Source organism: Solanum stenotomum, chromosome 9 (genome assembly GCF_019186545.1).
Source record: "Solanum stenotomum isolate F172 chromosome 9, ASM1918654v1, whole genome shotgun sequence".
In the NCBI taxonomy this organism is placed as follows: domain Eukaryota; kingdom Viridiplantae; phylum Streptophyta; class Magnoliopsida; order Solanales; family Solanaceae; genus Solanum; species Solanum stenotomum.
The window spans coordinates 47930402-47952955 of NC_064290.1; the positions used below are offsets into that span (position 1 = coordinate 47930402).

A 22554-nucleotide genomic window follows, 5' to 3' on the forward strand; every position below is an offset into this window, starting at 1 on the left:
AGTTCAATTCCTAAGCCAACTCAGACTTAAAGATATACTCCTTAGTGGCAAATAATTAAATGCAATAAATTGGAAGCTTTGATTAATAACTTATACAAGAGGAAGTCAAAAATAAACTAGGGAAGATACAAACCTACCTACCTTCCCTTTTCTAACTCTTAAACAAGGCTTGAGGGCCTATATATGCCATACATACCACAAGGGGGGATAAAAGGCATTCCACCATGTTACAACAGAATTAGCAAAACTTAGGGTGGGAAGAAACTACCTTCTCCCCTCATACTATTAAACTTTACATCATTTTCACTTAATACCTTATATATTTGGAGAAACCACATCTAAACCATATGCATCTTATTCTCACAGATCCAAAGAATATGCAGCAAACAAGATATTTCAACTTTGGATTAAGCAATCATCGACTGGTCTATTGATCATAACCCATAGCTGCAACAGGGATCCTGACTTTGTGACCTCTGCTACCTTTCAGTAAAACCTCTCCAAAACTATAGGCTCCTGTTACTGATCGGACAGTGAGAGTTACCGTGAATTTCCTTGATGCACCGTGCCTTAAAGTCATTGCAGGAGGATTAGTTTCAATGGCAATTTCTGGAGCCATTCTTGCTGTTACAACATATGTTTCTTCCTCAGCAACATTTGTCACTATACGTGTGATTATTTGTGTTCCCACAAGGTGTGAAACTGCAATTGAGGGTGAGTTGAAATTTGATGGGTGACCAAGGGTGTAGTTGCATGGGGAATGCGTGAACTTCTTTATTTCCTGAGCATCAATTCCAGGCACAGTGCACAAGAACCCCAAATAATCTTGATAACCTAAAATCAATCAAACAAAAGCTAAAGCAGTTAGAACATATTGAAAACTTTGTTATCAAGTGTCAGACTGGAGCTCAGAAAGCTGTTTGCATATGGTATTCAACCCGGTATAATGCTACACCCACTGTAGAGCTGCAAAAGTTTTGGAAAAAAACTATCTATTATAACATCCCTGAAGGCCAAAAGAGCCATCACAACTCTCGCAAGTTAGCAAGAAAACAATCTTCATTTACACTATTTTTGATGAAGAGACAATCTTCCAACAACAACAACAATATACCCAGTGTAGTCCCACAAAGTGGGGTCTAGGGAGCTTAGAGTGTACGCAGATCTTATCTCTAACTCCAAGGTGAGATAGAGAGGTTGTTTTCAATAGACCCTCGGCTCAAGAAAAAAACAATCTAGAAAAAGACGTAATAGAAGTACAAGAGACTATAATATATAGTAACAAAAACAACAGATAGTAGCAGAACAGTACTACAACAAAATAATACTATAATCGAATTACAGGGAACCATACACAATCTTCCATTATACTATTCTATCCATATAAGTTTCTTATAAGCAGGTTCAGCCACTAAAATTTCTAATATGCATTTTTCTTCAATTGTACTTTACTCTTTCACACTCCTTGCTGCTATCGGGCTTGATGGCTAGGGGAAGAAGTTAAGATAAGGCCATAGAGAAGACAAGTACATGCCAACCTTCACAAGAATCATTGCAAGTCAACAGAAATGAAAACAGCACATCGCCAAAATGTCAAGTTTGACTCCAGCCAACCAAAAGTAATTGCAAAGCAGGAGACAAGATGTAGGGTAGTTTGGTATGATGAAGCTGATTTTTTCTTCACAAAGCTAGAGCGAAAAAATTAATTACTTCTTTTTTATAACTGAGAAATCCCCGAGTACCACCGGCGCAAGGTCCAAAACTCCGTGGATAATGGATCTTCCCTCTACCCTTCTCCACTTAACATCCAATCTTTGGTCTATGGCAGTGTTTGAACCTGTGATGTGTGCCTAATCCATACATGTGATGTTGCATTCCTAGCACTAGACCAAACCCTTGGGGCCCAGAGTGGAAAATTATCACAACTCGAGTGAGGAAACAAGTTATTAATGCATGCTCGTGTATCATTCAAAGTTAGAAAGGAAACAACAAAGAGAGACTGAAAATCTTGCAACTGGACTATACAACTAAAGTGCATCAAAGGCAATTAGTCAATAGGATCCCCAGCTTTAGTAATTGTTAAAGGCACTAACTGTTCCCAGTTAGCAAGAGGATTATCTAAGTAGGATTTATAATCTGCTTAGAAACAATAAACTATATCAAAACTAGAGGGAAAGAGGAACAGAAGATCACCTGCATCAAAAATGAGTCCGGGATCCAGAGCTGCTCTAGGATTAACATGTCCACTTCCATAGTCAAATGGAGTAGCTGGAACAAGCATCAAGGTCTCAGATCCAGAATACTGTTGTGCTTGAAGCGGTCTCTCCGCCCTATCAATGGTTGATGAAGTTGTCATCAATGCTGATTTAATAGCAGCAGGGCTCCAATGAGGGTGATGCTGCTTGATAAGGGCTGCTATTCCTGCTATATGGGATGCTGCCATGCTAGTTCCAGAGATCAATGCAAATCCTTCACCTGATTCAGGCAAATATTTTGAAGTATGAACATTATCATTGAAATACTGTTGGAGTACATTTCTTCTTGAGACTGATTTAATAGTTTTAGTCTGAACTTAAAGCAAACCAAATGGACATAAATGAACAATTCTCTAGGCTATCAGATTATAATTTAAGTCCATTAAGCAAGAGGAGCATCCAATTCAGGATACAAGGCATCTTTTATATTTCTAAATCGCTAAAGAAGCCACAAACTCAACGGCTAGTTCATTGTTTATGTCCAAGTAAAAAGTAGGCTTGAAAATGAAATAAAGATGACTGCTTAAACATATAAATCTACCATCTAATGGACAACATAATCAATTTAATTGATTTACCTATAAGCAATAATATGAAGGCTACATACCGCAATAGTTGGCTTCATCTGTCCCATTGGGAGCCCAGGCAGCCCAAATAAGAGAACCAGGAGCCAGTATATCGGGTTTCAGGAGATCAGCATCTTGAAAGCTGTAATCTTTGATATTAGGTCCTCTAGCAGAGAAGACAGCTACTTGAGGTGCAGATTTGTGGAGTATTGGCCTCAACCCATTCCCAATGCTTCCTGTTGATTTAAAGCTCTTAACACGTCCAGTCCAATCTCTTGAAGTGGTGATGTTGTAGTAGTTTACAAGCTCCTGAAAATAGAGACAAGCATACAACTTTAAATTATGTAAGAAAAAAAGAGAGTTATACCTATAGAAGCTAATTGAAATAGCATACAATGAGACCACAAGTTGAACACCAAACAATGATGTGAGTCATTAGAAGGGACAGCAATTACTTTTTTTCCTTCGGATGCTATATATGAAAAGAGATCAGTTATTTTGTTTTTTCCAAGATATGTGATCCTATTTGCCTTAGTGGTAGGGAGACAAAAGACTAGTTATGTGTTGGACAAACACACAGAAATCATATATATCACTAGAATGTAGTGCGGCATCATACAAACAGGACAGAACTACCATTTTCTGGACATGATATTTCATATAACCAAAAAAAGATTATTAACCAAGAAATGTCTATTTTATTATAAGTGATTTCTAGCGCTTGAACTAACTAGATATTTTCATAATCTCTTATTGTCACATCCAGCAACCTCATCAATACATGTGATGTTGGTATCTTTGTGTTTAATTATGTACTTCGTAACTTTTTTTTGACAATTTTCAAAGATTTCAACATTGCAAATAATGATGAAGTTGCTGGACATAACAATAAAGATTAAGAAAATATTCTAGTTAGTTTCAAGAACAAATCTATAAGCATCATTCAATTGATCTATCCTATCAAGAATTTAACTGGCCACCCTGAAAAACAACTTCTTAAGATACAAAAGAGGCTGGAAGTGATGTCCATTTGTGTGTAGGGGTAACAGAAGTCTCCTGGTTTCAAACATAAAATTAGAAAGAGAAGAAGGAAACTAGAGGTTCATGAGTGAATGGTGACAGACAAAAGCTTCCGTTGACATCTTGATTGTACTGGTTCAAATGTGCCTCTAAAACACATACTAGCGTCCATGCTTCTTAGTCGTACACTCAACCTTATCAGAAAAAGCAATTATCTTTCCATTAAAGAATCTCTCAAGGCAATATGCAACATATAATAACTTTGCAAATAAATTTGTCTATTGCAAGAGACAAGAAGCTTAAAGGAAACCACAAACTATGACTTCCCTACACAGAAAGCTAAAAGACAATAGCAATGACACGAATAGAAGAGTACAGAGTGTTGATACTTGCCATTGACATGGAAACATCTGTTATAAGAATCCCAGGAATTCTAACAGGAACCGGGTCAAATTTTGTTCCTGGTGAAGCATTTTCTACAGCAAGAACGAAGCCAGCAGCACCAAGAGCTTTTGCTGTTTCCGCGACTTTTTTAATCGATGCTGTGCCAACTACGAAATTGAAAGAATAGCCACAAAGAAGGATGTTTCCCTCCACCAAATTCTTGTTTAAAACTTCTGGCCTTTGACAATCAGCAGGACTGTACTTAGTAACCGACGAATCCAAAAGAACATCATTTGCTGCTACCATAGTGAATGTCCGGTTCGGATGTGTGGAAGCTGTAGCAACCAGACGTTTTCTTAGTAGTGGCAGAGATTTAAACCAAAAAACTAAGTCTCTATATTAGCATGAGTGTAAAAATGGTCAAGATATAACACCCCACAGAAGCATCCCATAAATAGGGATCTCACTTCACATCATCAATAAGTATCTGACTATTCCCTTCTTTTTTATTTTCTATTTTTGGCTTCATTCAGTGATTACACTGTTTTGGGGATCTGACGTTTCAAAAGCCGCTGAACTTTGTGAAGACAGACAGGGAGAAGAGGGAACGAGTAAGGATATTACATGAACAGCAAGTCTGATGTTACACAATATCAATGATAGGGCAATTGAGGACATGGATTAGCCTTAATTGCATGATGTCGCAAGCACTAAATACCTATGGAAGGTGGATTGCATGGAAATGATGCCAGCTACAGTAAAGAAGCTGCTAAGCTGTTCTTCATGGTGCTGTTAAACTGGATGTGCTACTTTAAAACACAAAGATCATAAATTGATCATTACTCTGACAAGTAGATTAATCAACGACATTATCAAATAAACAAAGAAGAACAAAAAAGAGAGAAAAAAAAATGACCCAACCACAACAGAAAAGTTATAAAGAAACATCTCAAAACTTCAGCAATCATAAATTTCCTTCAAAGACCGAACATGTAAAAGTTCTGGATCAAACATAAATGAATCATCCATTTGCAGTTAAGGTAAAAACAAAGGGCGATGGTGTCTAAAGATGATTTAGACTATTAATGAACGAACCAGAGAAAGATCAACTGATTGAGGGGCACCTCTTAGAGTATGTCAAATGCATAAAAAGCTTACGTGATAGACCAAGTCCAGCTAAGACTTTCCCATTTCCTAATGTCAAATGATTTTTGTATCTACGATCATCAACTGCAGCAGCCACTGTTGCTATCCATGGACTATAAGACAACAATGTTTTGGGGAAAGGACCTCCGTTTCCAGCAGCCTGTGCAATAAATACACCGGCTTTCACAGCTGAAAGAAGTGTAGCATCAAAAGGGTTCAAAAATGTTGTCTTTGTAGTTGCTGGTGGACTGTTTGGCCCCACAGAGAGATTAAGAATGTCCACACCATCATGAACAGCCTGTAAATAGAAGTGCTCTTTTATCAGTTTTACAGTCTAAAAGATGACACTATCACTGTAACACCAATCAATTATAAAATTCAAGCAATTTATAAGTTTTCTATACGACTTTCCAAATGAGAGTACACTAATCACAACATTTTACTAAGGGAAAAAGGACAAATATACCCCCGAACTTTCGTAAATGGTATCTAAATACCCCTCGTTATACTTTTAGAACGTTGATGCCCCTACCGTCTAATTTTTGGACCGTGTATACCCTTTGGACTAACGGAGGGACACGTGTCACGATCTTAACAACCTATCCAAAACGTATTTAATTTTTATTTTCAATTAAAAAATTGACCCGGATAATTAAAAACCCACCCAAGTAATTTAAGACCCGCTCCGAAATTATAACCAAGTTATCAAGAGAAGGAGATCAAGAACGAATCATAAAGTAAAATTCAAAGTTTTCTAAAGCCGTGTTAGCATTAAATTCCTTGGAAATGGAAATTCATGAAGGAAAGCTGAGTAATCCTTGAATTGCCAATCAAACCAGGAAGCTTCGGTCTGGTACGAATACCAGTACCAATTGTCGCTTGAAAAATGTCGGAAGTGTTCCAAAAGGTCATAGCAGTATGTGATGCTTTCCCTGAGGCTGCTGAATGTATTGTTGATTTTTGATTTTCACAAATCTATTTTCTTGGTTTTCAACCCTACAATCTTTATTTTTCAAAATTTCAAGTCATCGAAAAAAGTTATTGAGTTTTGTTTTGTGATTATAAATCCATTCAAAGGTCGCTGGTTTGATTCGTTGGAGTTTGCTAGTTCGATTCGCCGGAGTTCGCTGGTTCGATTCACCGGAGGTCGCTGGTTCGATTCGCCGGAATTGTTGGAGCAGCAGTGAGGGAGAGATGGGTGAGTGGTGGTCAGGTTTCATGGTGGATGAAGGGTCGCTACCTCACTGATTTCGCTGGAGTGTCTCTAGAGCAAGGGAGGTTGAGTTTAATAGCAATTAGAGGTGGTTTTGTATATGGAGCTTCGCCGGAGAAGATGGAGTTGCAACAGTGGTGTTGGGTATCTGTTCTTGGGGTGTATGGTTATTGGAACTAGAAAAGAATGAGAAAATGGGATTTATTTGGGTGGGTCTTAAATTATTTGGGTGGGTTTTTAATTATTCGGGTCGGATTATTTAATTGGAAATAAAAATTAAATAAATTTTTGATAGGTTATTAAGATCATGACACGTGTCCCTCCGTTAGTCCAAAGGGTATACATGCTCCAAAAATTAGACGGTAGGGGCATCAACGTTCTAAAAGTATAACGAGGGGTATTTAGATACCATTTACGAAAGTTCGGGGGTATATTTGTCCTTTTTCCCTTTTACTAATCATGCCTCAAAAATACTTGCTGATTCCAAGTTGACTTCAGCTCTGAATTCTGATATGCTTTGAATGAACGAGTTGTACGCAGTGTTATTAAAACCCATCCCTTTGATGCTGAAAGTGAAGAATGTGAAACAAGGGGTCATCTCTTCATAGGTGAAGCCATGCGCTCAGGAGAAGTTTGAACATAAAGTGATCCCTACCGAGGTGCAGTTAGTTCTTTGAATCACAACTTAGAGGAGTTGAATTAATATCGGCATTATTGTACACTGAATAGTTATTTTAGATGCAATTTCATTAAATAGTACAAATCGTGAAATCATTTTTTCGTTCCTCTCATTCCATACCCAGAAAATGCAGAATGGTGTTGCTTCTCAAGCAGCTTTTCCTCTTCCAGATTTTTGGAATCTCCAACTCTCATTTAACCATTGTCCATAGCAACAAATTGATACTAAAACAATGAAAAAGCCAAAGACTTTTTCAGCAGTGATCCTGCAATGTAGTAAATAATGATCTGTATCCTCCCTAGTCCCTACTATAATCCTTATCCATAGTGTATTTCCCTTGTGAGCAAACTTTACAAACATTTCCCCACCAATGACTTGTTGAAAATACTCCACCACAGAATCCCCAACCCTCCTTACACGGATATTGTCCATTTCCCCATTAAACCAGATGATATTGTTTTCTCCCCGTCCTTACATCCTATTGGAAGTCTCTCATCAAATCTCCCAGTTGATTTGGGACTGGTGATGATATATACAACACTCTATAAGGACCTGAAAAATTTGGAGAAGCTAGATAGAGATGATTATCCATATTGTCAATCACACTTGTTTGGGATTGAGGTGCTGTTGTTTTCATTGCCTCAAGCACCAGCTACCAAAGAGGACTTTTGTATATAAATTTTCATTTTAAATGCATTTTCAAGCACCTAATGGGTATTGTAGAGCTTTTGAGTTCATATATCCTACTTCTCCAACTGATATCAATTTGAATTTGACAATCTGAAAATCGTGTCAAGCCACAGCCGTGTCCTAAAGAGATACCACAACTATCTTGCATGTGATTCAGAAAGAATTAGTGTGTCCTCAGTGTGAGATATATACATTCCACCTAGTGTACAATATATACGTTCCACCTAGTGGACAATATATACAGTCCACCTAGTGCCAATACATTACCCGGTCTTCGCCTTCTCGATAATATGTTGGCTATTATACTAGACACTGCCCACAAAGGGTGATAGCTCAGATATAGGTATCATCTTTTTGCTTCTATTTTTCTGTCATTGTAAGGAAATCTGCTTTTACATTGTTTCTAGTAGCTTTGATATCTAGTTGATGATTCAAGACTTCTAGTCTCAACTTATATAAACTTTGGTTGTGACAAGATTTTAGAGCTAATCTTCCTTGGCTTTATCATTAGAAGTTTTGTTATGACTAGGGAAACCATTTGGACTATATTGAGGAGAGAGACCATGTAAGCAAGAAAATGGGTACCTTTCTGATTATTTTATTTTAAGGGCATACAAAAAGTGTCTGAGCCACAGAGGATAACTAATTCTCCAAGTGAACTCTTGTTTTTTAATGAAGGTCACTCAAATGTCCTCCTATCCATTGTGCTGAACTCAAATATGTTGATTATAACACCTATGCATGAAATTTCAGTGCCACTCAAATCCATTGTGCAACAACTTACAAGTTACTGTTTATACATATTTATCACTTTCATTATCAATACCTGTTCAATAGCAGCAACTACATCTGCAACAAACCCTCCAAATAGCCTATATAGTGCCTTGTATACAGCAATTCTACAAGGAATAAGAATTTCAATGCTTAGACCACTTTCTAATACTAAAGAGACCGGAAAATATGCTAGTCAAATCTTGGAAGAGTTACATTGACTTACCTCGCACGAGGTGCCATACCACTTGCTCTTCCAAACTCAAATCCATGCATTCTGACAGGAATCCCATTGTTTCCAGCAGCAATAGCTGCTGTGTGGCTGACAAAAAGTACTATTGATGTCAGTCTGGACACAAATATTGTGAAAGACAGTAGTGAAAAAAATTTAAAAGATAAATATAGTCTATATGAGAAAAGTAGCTTTCAAATACAGAAGCTTTATGAAAAAAATGGGGACATCAATCTTATAAAGTAATTCATTTTGCATTGAAGCATGTTCAATAAAACAAAATGACGATGTCAATAGAATGATTTCCCATTAAAGTAGCTCTATGTATTGATGTTGGTAAAGAGTGGAAAAACTTGAGGTTCCACAAGATGACAATAATGTTTTGTTGTTAGTAATCACTAAGTCTGTATCATTTTGGTGATTTGACAATCAAAGGTACTTGGTCCTAGTACACACTTAAGAATAAAATATTTCTCTATACAGGCAACGATGCAGTTTCTTAAGTGAATATAGCTACTTCTCAACTCCCACAAAGTGCTAAATTTCTTTTAGCATCAGCAATTGTGTAAGTCATTGCCAAGAAAAATTGAAGTTTACCCAACAGAATAGCAATTGGAAAACACCATTACTTAGCTTTTAAAACACAATGAAGTTAACATCGTTAATAACTAAGCTCAAACCTTCCGTGTCCGTCACCGTCTAGAGGAGAATCAAAATCAACTGCAGGATTAAATGAACCAGCTGCTTTTGCAGCTTCCGCAAAATGTTGAGCACCTATAATCTTCCCATTGCAATAGTCTTTCTTGGTGTTAGGATCAATTTCACATTTTCCTCTATATTTTGGAAGTGGTCCATAGGGCTCAGTGCTGTGGCTTGCAAAGCTTGGATGGTGTGGATAGATGCCAGAGTCGATGAAACCTATTACGATATCCTCGCCTGCCCGGTCAAATCCACCACCTGTCGGCCAAACTCCTGTAGGAAGCCCCAAAAACTGTGGCGTGTGAGTTGTAAGTCTCTTCACCTTCCAATCTCTCTCCACAGACTTCACACCAGGAGCTCGTCTGAGGATTTCTGCCTACTAATGTATTCTTTATGTAAGAAAATACAGGTAGAAAAATACTGATCATGCTCAACAATAAATAGAAAGAAAAATAAGAGTGGTCTCTGAAAGAGCGGAGTGTCACCTGCTCATGTGAAATATGAGCTGCGAAGCCATTAATTAGATGACGGTAGCTGTAGATTTTCTTGTAGGTCCCACGGTCAAATAGCAAAGCTAGAAGCATATCATGCTTCTTTTCCAAATGTTGGGCATAGGATGTAACCGATTCACTGAAAGCACAATGGAAATAAGAGTAAGCACATCACAGACAGTCATCTGAAAGAGAGAACTAAAGGTATTGACATGCTAATATCGAATGAGAACAAAGCTTCTTGTACAAATTGAGAACTCTCAGTATGTATGGTATGACAGAGAGCATTTTCTTGAGAATGTTTTCCATCATGAAGACTAAGACTTTTCTGGTGTTTTGATTACCCCAAAACATTTCTAAAGAAAAAAATGATCATTTGAATGGAAAAATATAACTTCCTTCACTTATGAGTTATGAGCAAAAAACATTTCTTTTACAAATACCCTAACTGTTACTCTATACTAATTGCTCCAACCAACACTTAAATACTATTATCAATCTTTAACACTCCAAACTTTATCAAACTTATCAATGCAAAACACTAGCAAACTGATAACATTTTGAACATGTTAATACCAACCAACTGATGACATTATCAACACCCTTAAAATAAATATTTCTACTCACTGTCCAAACACTAGAAAACATTTTCAAGGAAAACAAATTCAAGGAAATCATTTTCGAGGTAAATATTTCATTTTATATCGAACTCAAACCTGTTTTCATCTTTTTTCTTTTTAGGAACATCGTAGTATTATTGTTTACAAGTGAGCATCGTGGAACAAAATGAACATTGTACAAAATGCACATGCATGGAGAATTAACCACTTATGTAAAAATGAGTATCAAAGAAATAACATTATAATGTCACACTGATTCTATTACCAAGCTCTACAAATTTCAGAACTATCACAGTTTTTGTCATGACTCAATACCAATTGTAACACCGCTTTCCTTTGTACAAAAAATACAAATGCATGGAGAAATAATCTTTAATGGAAAATAAATTTCAAAGCAATAACATAAAAATGTCACACTGATAATATTACCAAGTTTTACAAAGTTGAAAAGTATCACATTTTTGTCACAACCAATTGTAACATCACTTTCCTTTCTAACCTATACCTAAAATTGAAAGTAAAATTTACATGAATGAAAATTTGATAGGATTTAACAAAACTTGAAAAGCATCCTTAAAACTTAGCTTAGTTCAGCAACTGATTCCAAGAAAAATCAACTGACTGAAAAATAGTCATGCAACAGTTTTTGCAATCTCTCCTAGGTACTCTAGTTTTAGCTCTAAACAAATGCATTTTGCACAAACATAATATATTCTTCATCTTTTTTTCCTCTGATAAGTTAACTGTTAATTCCAGATGATTTTCTTTCCTTGAATGAAAAAGACAATGAAAGATACTAGATGTTAGTTACATCAGCATCCATCTTAGTGGAAAAAACAAATAAGTCATTAATATAAAAAACTTGAGAAAAAGTCAAACAAAGTTTTAAGAAGTTATCAACTCCATAAGCACCATCCTAAAATGGATATTTGAAAAATTGAGGTGATGGCACCTAACAGCTTTAACAAGATCATTTATTTTCTCGTCAATTATTAAAAGTCATCAAAAATATCAAATGAACCAGCCACATAGACAGACTAATCAACTGTTATTTTTTCATTTTTTATTTTTTTTTGTATGACAAGGGAACCCACAACCTCTACCCTTTGGGTGTGCACAGGGTAAACCCCGCTCCTGTGCAATAGCTCGCAAATCACGCATAGAGTTAAGTCACACTAGGCAAGCTCTGTGCGATGAGCTTGACCCAAAAGGCCAACCCCCTGCTGTCGCAAGCGAGTGGTTTCGAACTCGAGACCTCCATTATGTCAAACCATCTAAGCCACCCCGAAGGGTACTAATCAACTGTTATTTTCACACTTCACCTCATGATGTTCCTACAACTGATGGAAAAAAAGGTGAAATAAGAGAAAAGCAAAAGAAGTGGTCATACCTAGTGGTATCAATTTTTTCATCAGACTCTGCAGCAGTGGCTTCAAAACCATCAATGCCACCTTTATAGCTTATGACAGGCTCTCCTTCAACTGTCACTATGTAGATTTCAGCCTTCCCAACATTCAAGATACTGAATAACAAGACAATAACAACACTAAACCACATCTCTCCCATTTCAGCACAGTCTCTTCAGACACCTCCAAATCCAAGATGCCTACAATGTCTGTTTCAATCCACGCAATAAATCAAATCCAAAATACCAATAAATAACACAATTATTACAAAGTTTCACACACACACAGTAGCACACACGTGTAACTTTGGAATTCACTAAGACAAATACTGAACAAACTAGTGTTAGTACTAGATGCATCATTTCTTGTACCCACCTCACAAAAGCAAGAAATCACAAAGAAGAACTCACTCCAGCTCAAGAAACTCAAAGGGTATTCATAACTTCATCTATTTCAAAGCAATTATTCAAAAAATACAGAAAACCCCAGATGTCCAATACCATAAAATACCATTATTGTACAACTCTGCAAAATAACAGTAGAGTAAACTTGTGTTGTACTCTATGCATCACCCCTTGTACCCACCTCAAAAATCAAGCAAAATACAGAGCACCAATATTCCTAGCTCAAATAACTTAAAGGGCATTCACAATCTCTACTACTAAAACAGAAGTAGTAATATAAGTTGATCCACAAGCTGAAGCAAAACCCCTTCTTCTTCTTCTTCTTCAACTACATTACTTGAAAAATGTGTTTAACTTAGAAGTGAAGCAGCTGAAGCAAATCAAAGAAAAAGCACAAAAACCCAAGTAAGAAAAAGAAGGAAAATAAAGAAAGGTGAGATCTTTAGTCACAAAATGATCCAAGTAAAGAATCAAATCATCAAAAATGGTAAATATGAACTCTTTTTTTAAGTAGACAAAGGAGGAATATATGTATATTATACTTTTTGTGTATCAATGGAAAAGCAGAGGCACCATGAAGGATCACACAATGATGAAGTTGTTGATGTAGCTTTGTTGGAGGGTCACTACTCAAGGAGAGTAAAAAGAGTAGGGAATGCAAAACCTACAGATACAGAAAAGTGTATGTATTTGTAGAGAGAGAAACAGAGTAATGTGTGGAAACAAATAACTTAGGGCACTTTGGTCACAAAATAAGCTATTTCGAAATTAATTATTTCATCCTTAATACGAAACAAAAATACTTCATCTGTCCATTTTTATTTGTCATATTACGTTTTTCAAAAGTCAATTTGACTAATTTTCAAAGTTAAATTAGATTATATTAATTTGATATCTTAAACAAAAAATTTAGATATTCAAAATACGAAAAGTACTATAAATTGCATTTTTTCACATATCAATATGATGAAAAAATATATCATAAAATGTTAATCAAAGTTCTTATAGTTTGATTCTAAAAAAGAAAATCATGACAATTAAAAGTGGACGGAGGTAGTAACAATATAATTTCAAAATAACTAAACATAAAATAAGCTCATCCTAAAATTAATCTCAAAATTAATATTATTTTTAAATAATAACAACGTATAATTTTCTTTCATATATATGATTTTTACAAAGCAATAACAATAATATCAATGTATTTAATATATCCTGTAAGTGAAATAAAAAAAAAGTGTATGTAAATCTTAGTTTTATCTTTAAGATGTAATGTAAAGTAATCGTTACTAATAGACCTTAAGCTCAAAAATAAATTTGAAACAATAAAAAAGGCAATAAGAGTGGGCGAATAAATATCCCTTCGCCTCTCTCCATCCTCCTGATGAAGATTTTCTAACGCAGTGCAGGCACTGGATGGAAAAGACAGAGGAACAACCCATCGAAAGGGCTTCGTTGATCCTCTCAAGTTTCTTATCCTGTTGAAGGCTTACGAATCGTTTTGACTAAAGAAAAAAAGGTACCAAAGTAAAATGGTGTAGATGGGGGAAGTTCATACAAAACCATTTGATCTTTAAGATTTTTAGCATTTAATTCATTATATTCTTAAAGTCGTGAATGCATATTTATTATTTATTACAAGTTTAATAATTTTTTATACATGAATTTAGATAGACGTAATTATCATATTAAATAAGTTTTACTACAATATAAATAATTTATATAACTAACTCCAATTAAAGGCTATTATGATTATTTTAATATATAATTTTTTATTTTTTATTTATATTTTTTTTGTTTTATATTTGTGATACTTTTATCTGTTTTTTACTGTAGAAACGCGTTTAGACAAAATCACCATAGATGGAGGAGTTTTGTATGAAATCATTATTAACTAAAAGAAAAAAAAAAGTTTTTTTCGTAATAATTACAATAGGACCATCTTTGTTTTACAAAATAACACTTTTACCCATGAAAAAATAGACATGATAATATTAGGACAAAAAATTTCTAAAATCTACCATACAAGAAAGAGAAGGAAAAATAATGGATTTTTCCCTCGTCTCAAACTAACAGTTACTTTAGCTTAAAAAAATTATGTATGTCAAAATAATTACAGCATTACTTTACGAATTCAAGAATGCTAAGAATTTAAGAGGAAATAATTAATCTACGTTATTAAAAAAGAATAATTAAGTAATTATTATTTATATTTTATGGACGTAAAAAAATAAAGTGACAATTAAAATGAATTTTCTAATTAACAATTAGATTTAGATTCTTTGGCAATACATTAATGACAAAAATTACTGTTAAAGATAAGAAGTCACAAGATGAGAGTTTCCATGTTATTTTGGAAAGCATCTTATTGTATAGATTATAAAATTAATATTGCACTTTAATCCATATTAGGAATAAGTAAGCTTAAAGCTATAACATGTGACTTTTTAATGCTTGGTTTTTGCTAAACTTCATATTCATAGCAACAAAGTACTAAATTGAATTTCATAGCATTTATTTAAGATTTGAAATGTTCCTTTTGAAGATATTCGATAAATATAAATGACACTTTAAATTTAATATATTTCAGTATTTGTATATATGTTTGAGTAGAAAGAAATATACACATATTCACATCGATCATCGTTATATTATTACCATACCTTAAAAAAATTGTTTACTTTTAATTATTTTTTGTTTAATACAAACAATATTTAATTAGAGCTAAAAAATAATATTATAGGCTATCTTAATATATTTGAACCAATACGTAATCATATAACCACATAATTTGAAAATTTATAAACCTTACAAATCAATTAGCTAAATAATTAAAGTTTGATTGCTGTACCTAATTACAAATTTAAATACATTAAGGGGGTGTTATGACATTTTTGAAAAGTTTTAGGGTATACAATTGGAAATTTGATATTTGTTTTTACTTTTATAGCTGTAAAAAAGTTCACGCCATTAATTAATTCTTCAAAAAGTTATTTCATCATGACACATACTTTTGAAGATTGAGTAATAAGAGACAATTATTAAATTTATTTACTTTTTAGATTATGAAGTCAAAAAAGTGAGAATTAAATAATGTTAAGTAGTTGGATTTTCATTTCCCATTTTTAGTGGGTTGAAAATGAAGTATTTCAATTACATTGAAGAGAAAGATTGAGCCTATAGTCACAATCACATTTCCTCCCTTTGAAAATAATTTTTGAATAATTGAGTGGACTTATTGCAAAGAAAATAAATTACAATTAAATGTTGTTTGTATTTATTTTATGTACTTTATTTATTATGTTTATGTGAGTTGAGAGATTGCTCGAAAATATATTTTTTTCTATATTGTGTATATATCATTCTCAAATTTTATTAAATCACATTCATGTTATTATTGTAGTAGAATTGGCTTGTTTAGTCTAAGTCACAAATTTAATGTTTTGAATTTTCAATGTATTTCATTCTTCTTCACAAAAAGTCTATTTATATTTTGGTCGTATTTGTTAAATTGTATAACCACGTTATTTAAAAAAGTTTAATTGTTGTGCAAGTATTTTATGGTTAAAAAATAATAGTTTATTACACGATTTTGTGCATTAATTTATTATAATTATGAAATACTCATCTTTTGTGAAAAACTATTCTTACCGAGTGACTCACAATCGATGAAAATTTCTCTTTTTTCAATCGTTATTTCGAATACCAATGAATAAATTTCAATAGGCAAGGTCTATGCCTTTTAAATTACATAAAAGGCATATAATAAAGTATTAATACACATTCATAGTACAATAAAGTGAATCTTCTTATAGAAAATAGAATAAAAAGTCAAAGGCTTTGACCTAATATGGATTGAGAAAATTGACTCAAGAGCCAGCTATTTCATTATGAGCTCCATTCTAGAATTTGGACCTAATTAATACTAAATAAAATTGATGAAAACGATAATTATGTGAGCTAGTTAGATGTGCAAGGCAAAAGGCTCATAGTATTCCTTTTGATTGATCCAATTATTTTCTTCGCTTTGATAATGAATCACCTACTAAAGAGGCAGGCCTGGACGTACGCCTTATTTGGTACAATCCCTATCATGAGACAATATACCTACACACTTTCATCGATTTTATTTTTTTTAATCAAAAGATCAAGAGCTTCCTGTCGAGACTTTGGACTACACATACTTCGTTAATTTATGAAAGCAAAAGATTTATTGAAAAAGAAATCTTAATAATTCATTGTTGAGGATGTAAGAACAAATTAAAGATTAAGTCATGCATTTTGAGATATGAGAAGTCACGAGTTAATCATATAAATAAAATAAGGATTGGAAGTGTAAATATTCATTCAAAAAGACTTTTTTTTTTAATTGCTTGATTTATGACAATACAATAAAGGACAAAATAAGAATTTGGATATTCACTCATGTAGTACTTCATTCAATAAATATATAATATCCATTGTAAAGATATTATCATCTACATCTAGAAAGTTATTTTTCAGAAGAAGTTTGTACAATTTGAAAAGAATTTTAATTGATCAAAAGAAGAATTTACTTTAACTAATATGATTCACATTACCATCAGTTTCCAGCTATTATTCTCCTCCCAAAAGGGTGAGAGTGTGGGGGAGGGGGATGTTCTTACACGTTATTTATCCGTCTGTCATTGAAAACATCATTTTAAAAACTCCAGAATCAATAGTAGTAGGATTTCCATTATAATAACATAAATAAATATGTCAAATTATTTTTGCAAAAATTGTTAAATTAAAAAAGATGATAGCACAACAAACAAAATATTTGAAGATACACATACGAGATTTGCTTGTTACTAATATATTATTACCTCTCTTCTTTTTTAGATCCCTTGTTTAATTTCAATTGTAGAATTGATTGTGTCATGCAGAGAAAATGAACTACTTGTATTTATTTATCATTGATTTCATTCAACTACGTATTCTATACCGACAAACTCACCGCTTATTTCATGGATCCACAAAATCTAAAAGTTGAATTTGTATAAGCGATAGAAAATATGTTTTAATTTGATGCAAAACGAAAAAAAAAAACTTATCCAAATTTGACATGTCACAAATTCTCTAGAAAGAGAGAGGGGCATGTGGGAAGGTGAACACAAATGGTGTATGACTATGCAAGTTTTTCCCTCCAATATATGTTGAAGTGTAGTAATCGATTGGACATCTAACTGTACCGACTCGATTAGTCGTTACTAAAGAGCATCTCGTGCGGAATTTTAAAACTTTGAAAATACGGTGTGAAATTTAAAAATTTGAGCACACGAAGAAATTAATGAATTTTGAATTAGTTGAATTGATGTCAACCCATCATAGCAGGAAGCCCCGCTATAGCGCCTACACGATTGCTATATCGGGGCTTATGAAAATTCTGCAACCTAGTTATATGATTTTTATTTTATTTTTCCTCCTATTTTTTAAAGGAAAGAATAAATGAGGGTTACCCCAAAAATCCTCCAAAAGCACTCCGGGGCAAGAGAGCAGTGAAGGGAAAATATTATAGTGCAAGAGATGTGAAAAACAAGAAATTTTGGTGCTCGTTCATCGTTGTTTGCTCTCATGAAGTCGGAAACTCATGGGCAAGGTTCATCAGCTGATGTTTGGCTCCCATGTATGCTAGATTTTCTTAACTAAATAGTTAGACTTGTATTCTATTTCATCATAAATGTGTAGATGAATGGGAGATTTCATGCCTAGACATGTAGGCACAAAGTCTTAATAGTTATAGATGGTTGTTTATTGTTGTAGGGCGGGAAATGATAATGACTAGGGGTGGTTTAGTAGTTCTTGATTGTTAACCTTGAGTTTCTTATTAAAATGATTTGATAGTAATTGTAAGGTTGAGAGTTACAAAATTGTTGGATTATAGCCTTTCTAAAACTTGTGGTAATCAAGGGAAACATATATGTACTCATTTATGGGGTTCAATGTAAGGTAATTGTTATATTGATATTGTTTGTGTTGTCCAATATATGTATGTATGAATGCCCGTTACTTGTTAGTATCACTCGTGTGATGCAGGTTGAGGAAATCATATGGAAGGATATTTTAATGACATCTCACGCAATTAACATATGTTTACTTTACTTGTGGTTTCAAGTGTTATTGTTCTTTGTGATTGTGATTGTTGGTTGACTCGAGTACCACATCGGTACATGAATAATAACAATTGACTCTAATATCACGACTGATATGATTACTAACGGTTGGCTCGGATACCAAACCTGGTACGATTACTGGCAATGATTGACTCTGGTACCACACCTGATATAAAACTAACTCTGATTGGCTTGGACATCGCACTGGTACAATGACAGTATGTGTGTGAGTTCTTTAAGAGAACCAAACATGTGTATTGTGGTTTCATGAGAGAACCGAATTTATTTTTTATAATATGTTGTATGCTTGGTAGATTCTTGAATGATCCGAATATCTAGGAAGATGAGTTGGACTCAGGTATGATTTTTATGTGATCATGTGGACATATTTCATGTGAATATTAACTCGGGATAAGACTAAGAGTCTGAACTATGTTGTACTTATAATTATATTGATATATGTTATTTGTTAATCGAAATGGTGGTTAATCGAAATGGTGGTTACTAAGTCAGATAAATGGATGAGTTAGTTTAAGACGCTAGTTTCGAAGAGGCCAAGATATTGGCAAGGTAACTTGAGGGAAGATAATAAGTTGGTTAATAAGTTGGTAGTGGTCTTGTTTTGAGGCAACAATGTGATGGAAGGGCTAGATGATGATCTAGTAAAAGAGTTAGATTGGCAGTGGAATAAGGTAGGAGGTTGGGATCAAGGTGCATTAGTTAGACATTATATCTGAAATGGTAAAAGCAATAGAAACGTGAGATAATGTAACTTCAATATTGCATGTCTTTGTTGATTATCTACATTATATAATGTGGTAGGTTCAGATCGACTAATGATACCTATCAGTACGTGTTTTTTGTACTGATACTGTTTTTATAGTCTGATTGTAGGGTCAGTGATGTTTCATAGGTGAAGACCATGATGATCTCCGACAACTTTCATTTTTCCTTCCTTGTGGTGGAAGTTGTGTCTTATTTTCAAATTTCTTGTAATCAAACACATGTAGACCCTAAGGATAATTTAATACATATAACTTCCTTTGTTTTTTGGGTGGTCAGAGATAATTTTTCCAAACTAGATTTTTTTAAACACATGGTAGGAATGGAATAATAACAAAAGTAGTAATTGAATTGGACCCTCTTCTCCAGTTGGATTTTAATTTTATTAATTGAAGAGTCATTATTAATTCATGTGCATTGACTATGTACACAAAAGAACCAGTACACACTTGTTAAATTGAGTCCCTACCATAGATTATGATTTCATTTTTGTATTTTTATATTACTTTCTACTTAAATAAAACACCAATCCTTTTAATTGCATTAATTTGTCTGGTTTCTCAATGTAATGTACTTTTTTTTTCCCAACACGGTAGAAACTTTATTGTTCACTTAAGACAATTAATTATATCTTTTGAAGAGTCTATTTTTATTCATGATTTATTTATGTAGTACAATATTGCTTTTGGTTTGATTAATGGTATAAATATCCTTTTCATCTCAAAATAAGTGTTATTTTAACAATAAAAAAAAAAAATCACCCAAAAATAATTACTCCTATCACATTAGAAATTTAAAATAATAATTAACAATGATTTTCAATTATATCCTTATACAAGGGCAAAGTACACAAATATTTAATTGTGAAGAAGAAGAAGAGGAAGTTCAGAATTTTCGTTGTTTTAAAATAAGAGGTAATTCCTCTATTTATAGAGAACAAAGGGTAGTGTGAACAAATGTTTATTGTGTCTTATCGAAAGGTTACAACTATTTAGAAAAGTTGCAACTCTTCAGAAAGGTCTCATAAAAGTCACAACTTTTCATAAAAGTCGCAAGTCTTTATTAAAGTCGCAACTTTTCATAAAAGTCATGGCTCTTCATTAAAGTCGCAACTTTTTATAAAAGTCACAACTTTTCATAAATTTCACAATTTTTCATGAAAGGGGAAGGCTAGTTTTGTAAATAAATAAATTAAAAGGAAATTCTGGTTTGTGGATGTGCCACGTAGGCAGGCCTAAGGTTCTCTTTTATATATATATATATATATGATTAAAGAGCTACTACTTCTTAATTTACTCAATTCTCAAAACATATTTAATAAATAGAGATAATTTAGTAAATAGTACCTAATATTTCTTCTTAATAAGTGTGGGAAGAACTAAAACTATATTGTTTTGGAATGGAGGGAGTATTATAGAGTTAGTAATAAGGTACTCCCTTTGTTCACTTATATTTGTCAATCATTTTAAAAATAAATTATCATTTTTATTTATTAATTTTTAGCATATATAAATATTATAATAAAATACTCATATTAATTATTATTTCTTAAAAACATACAAAATTTTAAAATAAATAAATAAAAATCAACAGTAAAATAGCATTTAATGTCTCATTATTGAAAACTTCATAATCTTTTTATTACTAAAGAAAAAAAAAGCTACATGGCATTAGTTCTCTTTATTAATGTTAATAAACAATGTGCTACAAAGAGGAGAACTTGATTCAAATTGCAGATTAATCCCTCCAGATTATTTTATTTGTCGTACTTACTAAAAATAGATGGTTCAAAATAAATGTTACTATTTTAGAAAATTAAAAACATAATTGAATACATTCTTTTCATTTTGTTCTTAATAATAATTATTCTCGAAATGATCAACATTGACTAGTTATAGCAAGAAACCTAAGTAAAGAACATATACACAAATTTTAATATTATGATTGCTTAGATTAACTCTCTTTTTATTTATTAAAAAATGACATTTTAAATAAATAAAAATAATAAATAACAATATGATAGTCGAAACACATTATTTTTTCAAAGTCGTGTAAATAAAAAATGACAAATTAAATTATTCAAAGGGAATACATATTTAAAATTGTACTGGTTTAGAAAAACTCATTTCACATCCTTAAAATGTAGTTTTCTTTTTTGGATTGAAGAAAGAAGTTTCACCATTGGATAAAAAAAAATGGTCCCTTATGTTCATAAATCATGGACAAGATTAAAGTAGTCTCCTAGATATATTTTTTAGCAAGTTTGATTCTTTAAGTTAGAAATTATTGATTATTTTTATTCTGTTAAATATTTTTTAAAAATTATTGGCTAGATTTAATTTGACATATGAAGAAAATGAATTTAGTGAGAACTCACATTTGGATGTGTAGCTTTTATAGTTTCTCTTATTTTTTTTTATTTTTTTTTGAGAGTGGTGCAATTTTTGTTACTCTCTCCGTCCCATATTAGTGGATCATTTTACTAAAAATAATTGTTTCATATTAGTTGTCCACCTTACCAAATAAAAAAGGGATAATTGTAGAATGACAAACTTATATTCTAAAATAAATGGAGTAGCTATTGTTTGATTTAATTGCGCCCCGTAGCAAATGTTTGCCAGTCGCCTCTCTCCCTCCAAATTCTCGCTCGCCACTCTCCCTTTCTCGCTCGCTCCCTCTGTGCTCGCCTTTCTCGCTTTATATAACAGAATTGTATAAATTGCGTTTTTGTTTGTATAAAGCGAGAGAAAATTATATATACACATGCAAATACATATATATTCGTCCTATACACTTATAATTATACAATAAAAATATTTTTCTGCCCAGTTCTCTTTTGCCTTTCTCTCTTTCTCGTTTTATACAAACACAGATTATACAAATATAATGTATAATATATGTTTGTATAATGTATAATTTATGTTTGTATAAAGCGAAAGAGAGAGCGATTTTTGATATACAAATATTTTTGTCAACGATTTATACAAACGAGAGGCTAACAACAATTTATACAAATGGCCTGCCATCGAAATTATACAAATCTGGAGAGGAGCCAACGAAT

At 32.9% G+C, this 22554-nt stretch overlaps 1 protein-coding gene across 1 annotated transcript; it reads right to left on the reverse strand.

The window, feature by feature from the left end:
* Window positions 1-59: 59 nt before the first annotated feature.
* Window positions 60-13303, reverse strand: LOC125875756 (subtilisin-like protease SBT2.6). The gene is made up of 11 exons (XM_049556786.1): window positions 13119-13303; window positions 12157-12381; window positions 10141-10285; window positions 9637-10031; window positions 8951-9046; window positions 8780-8852; window positions 5384-5669; window positions 4235-4560; window positions 2863-3130; window positions 2194-2475; window positions 60-834 (listed from the first exon to the last, which is right to left on the reverse strand). Exons 2-11 carry the CDS (start codon window positions 12330-12332, stop codon window positions 428-430), a joined length of 2454 nt encoding a protein of 817 aa, XP_049412743.1. The 5' UTR covers window positions 12333-12381; window positions 13119-13303; the 3' UTR covers window positions 60-427.
* Between the last annotated feature and the right edge of the window lie 9251 nt (window positions 13304-22554).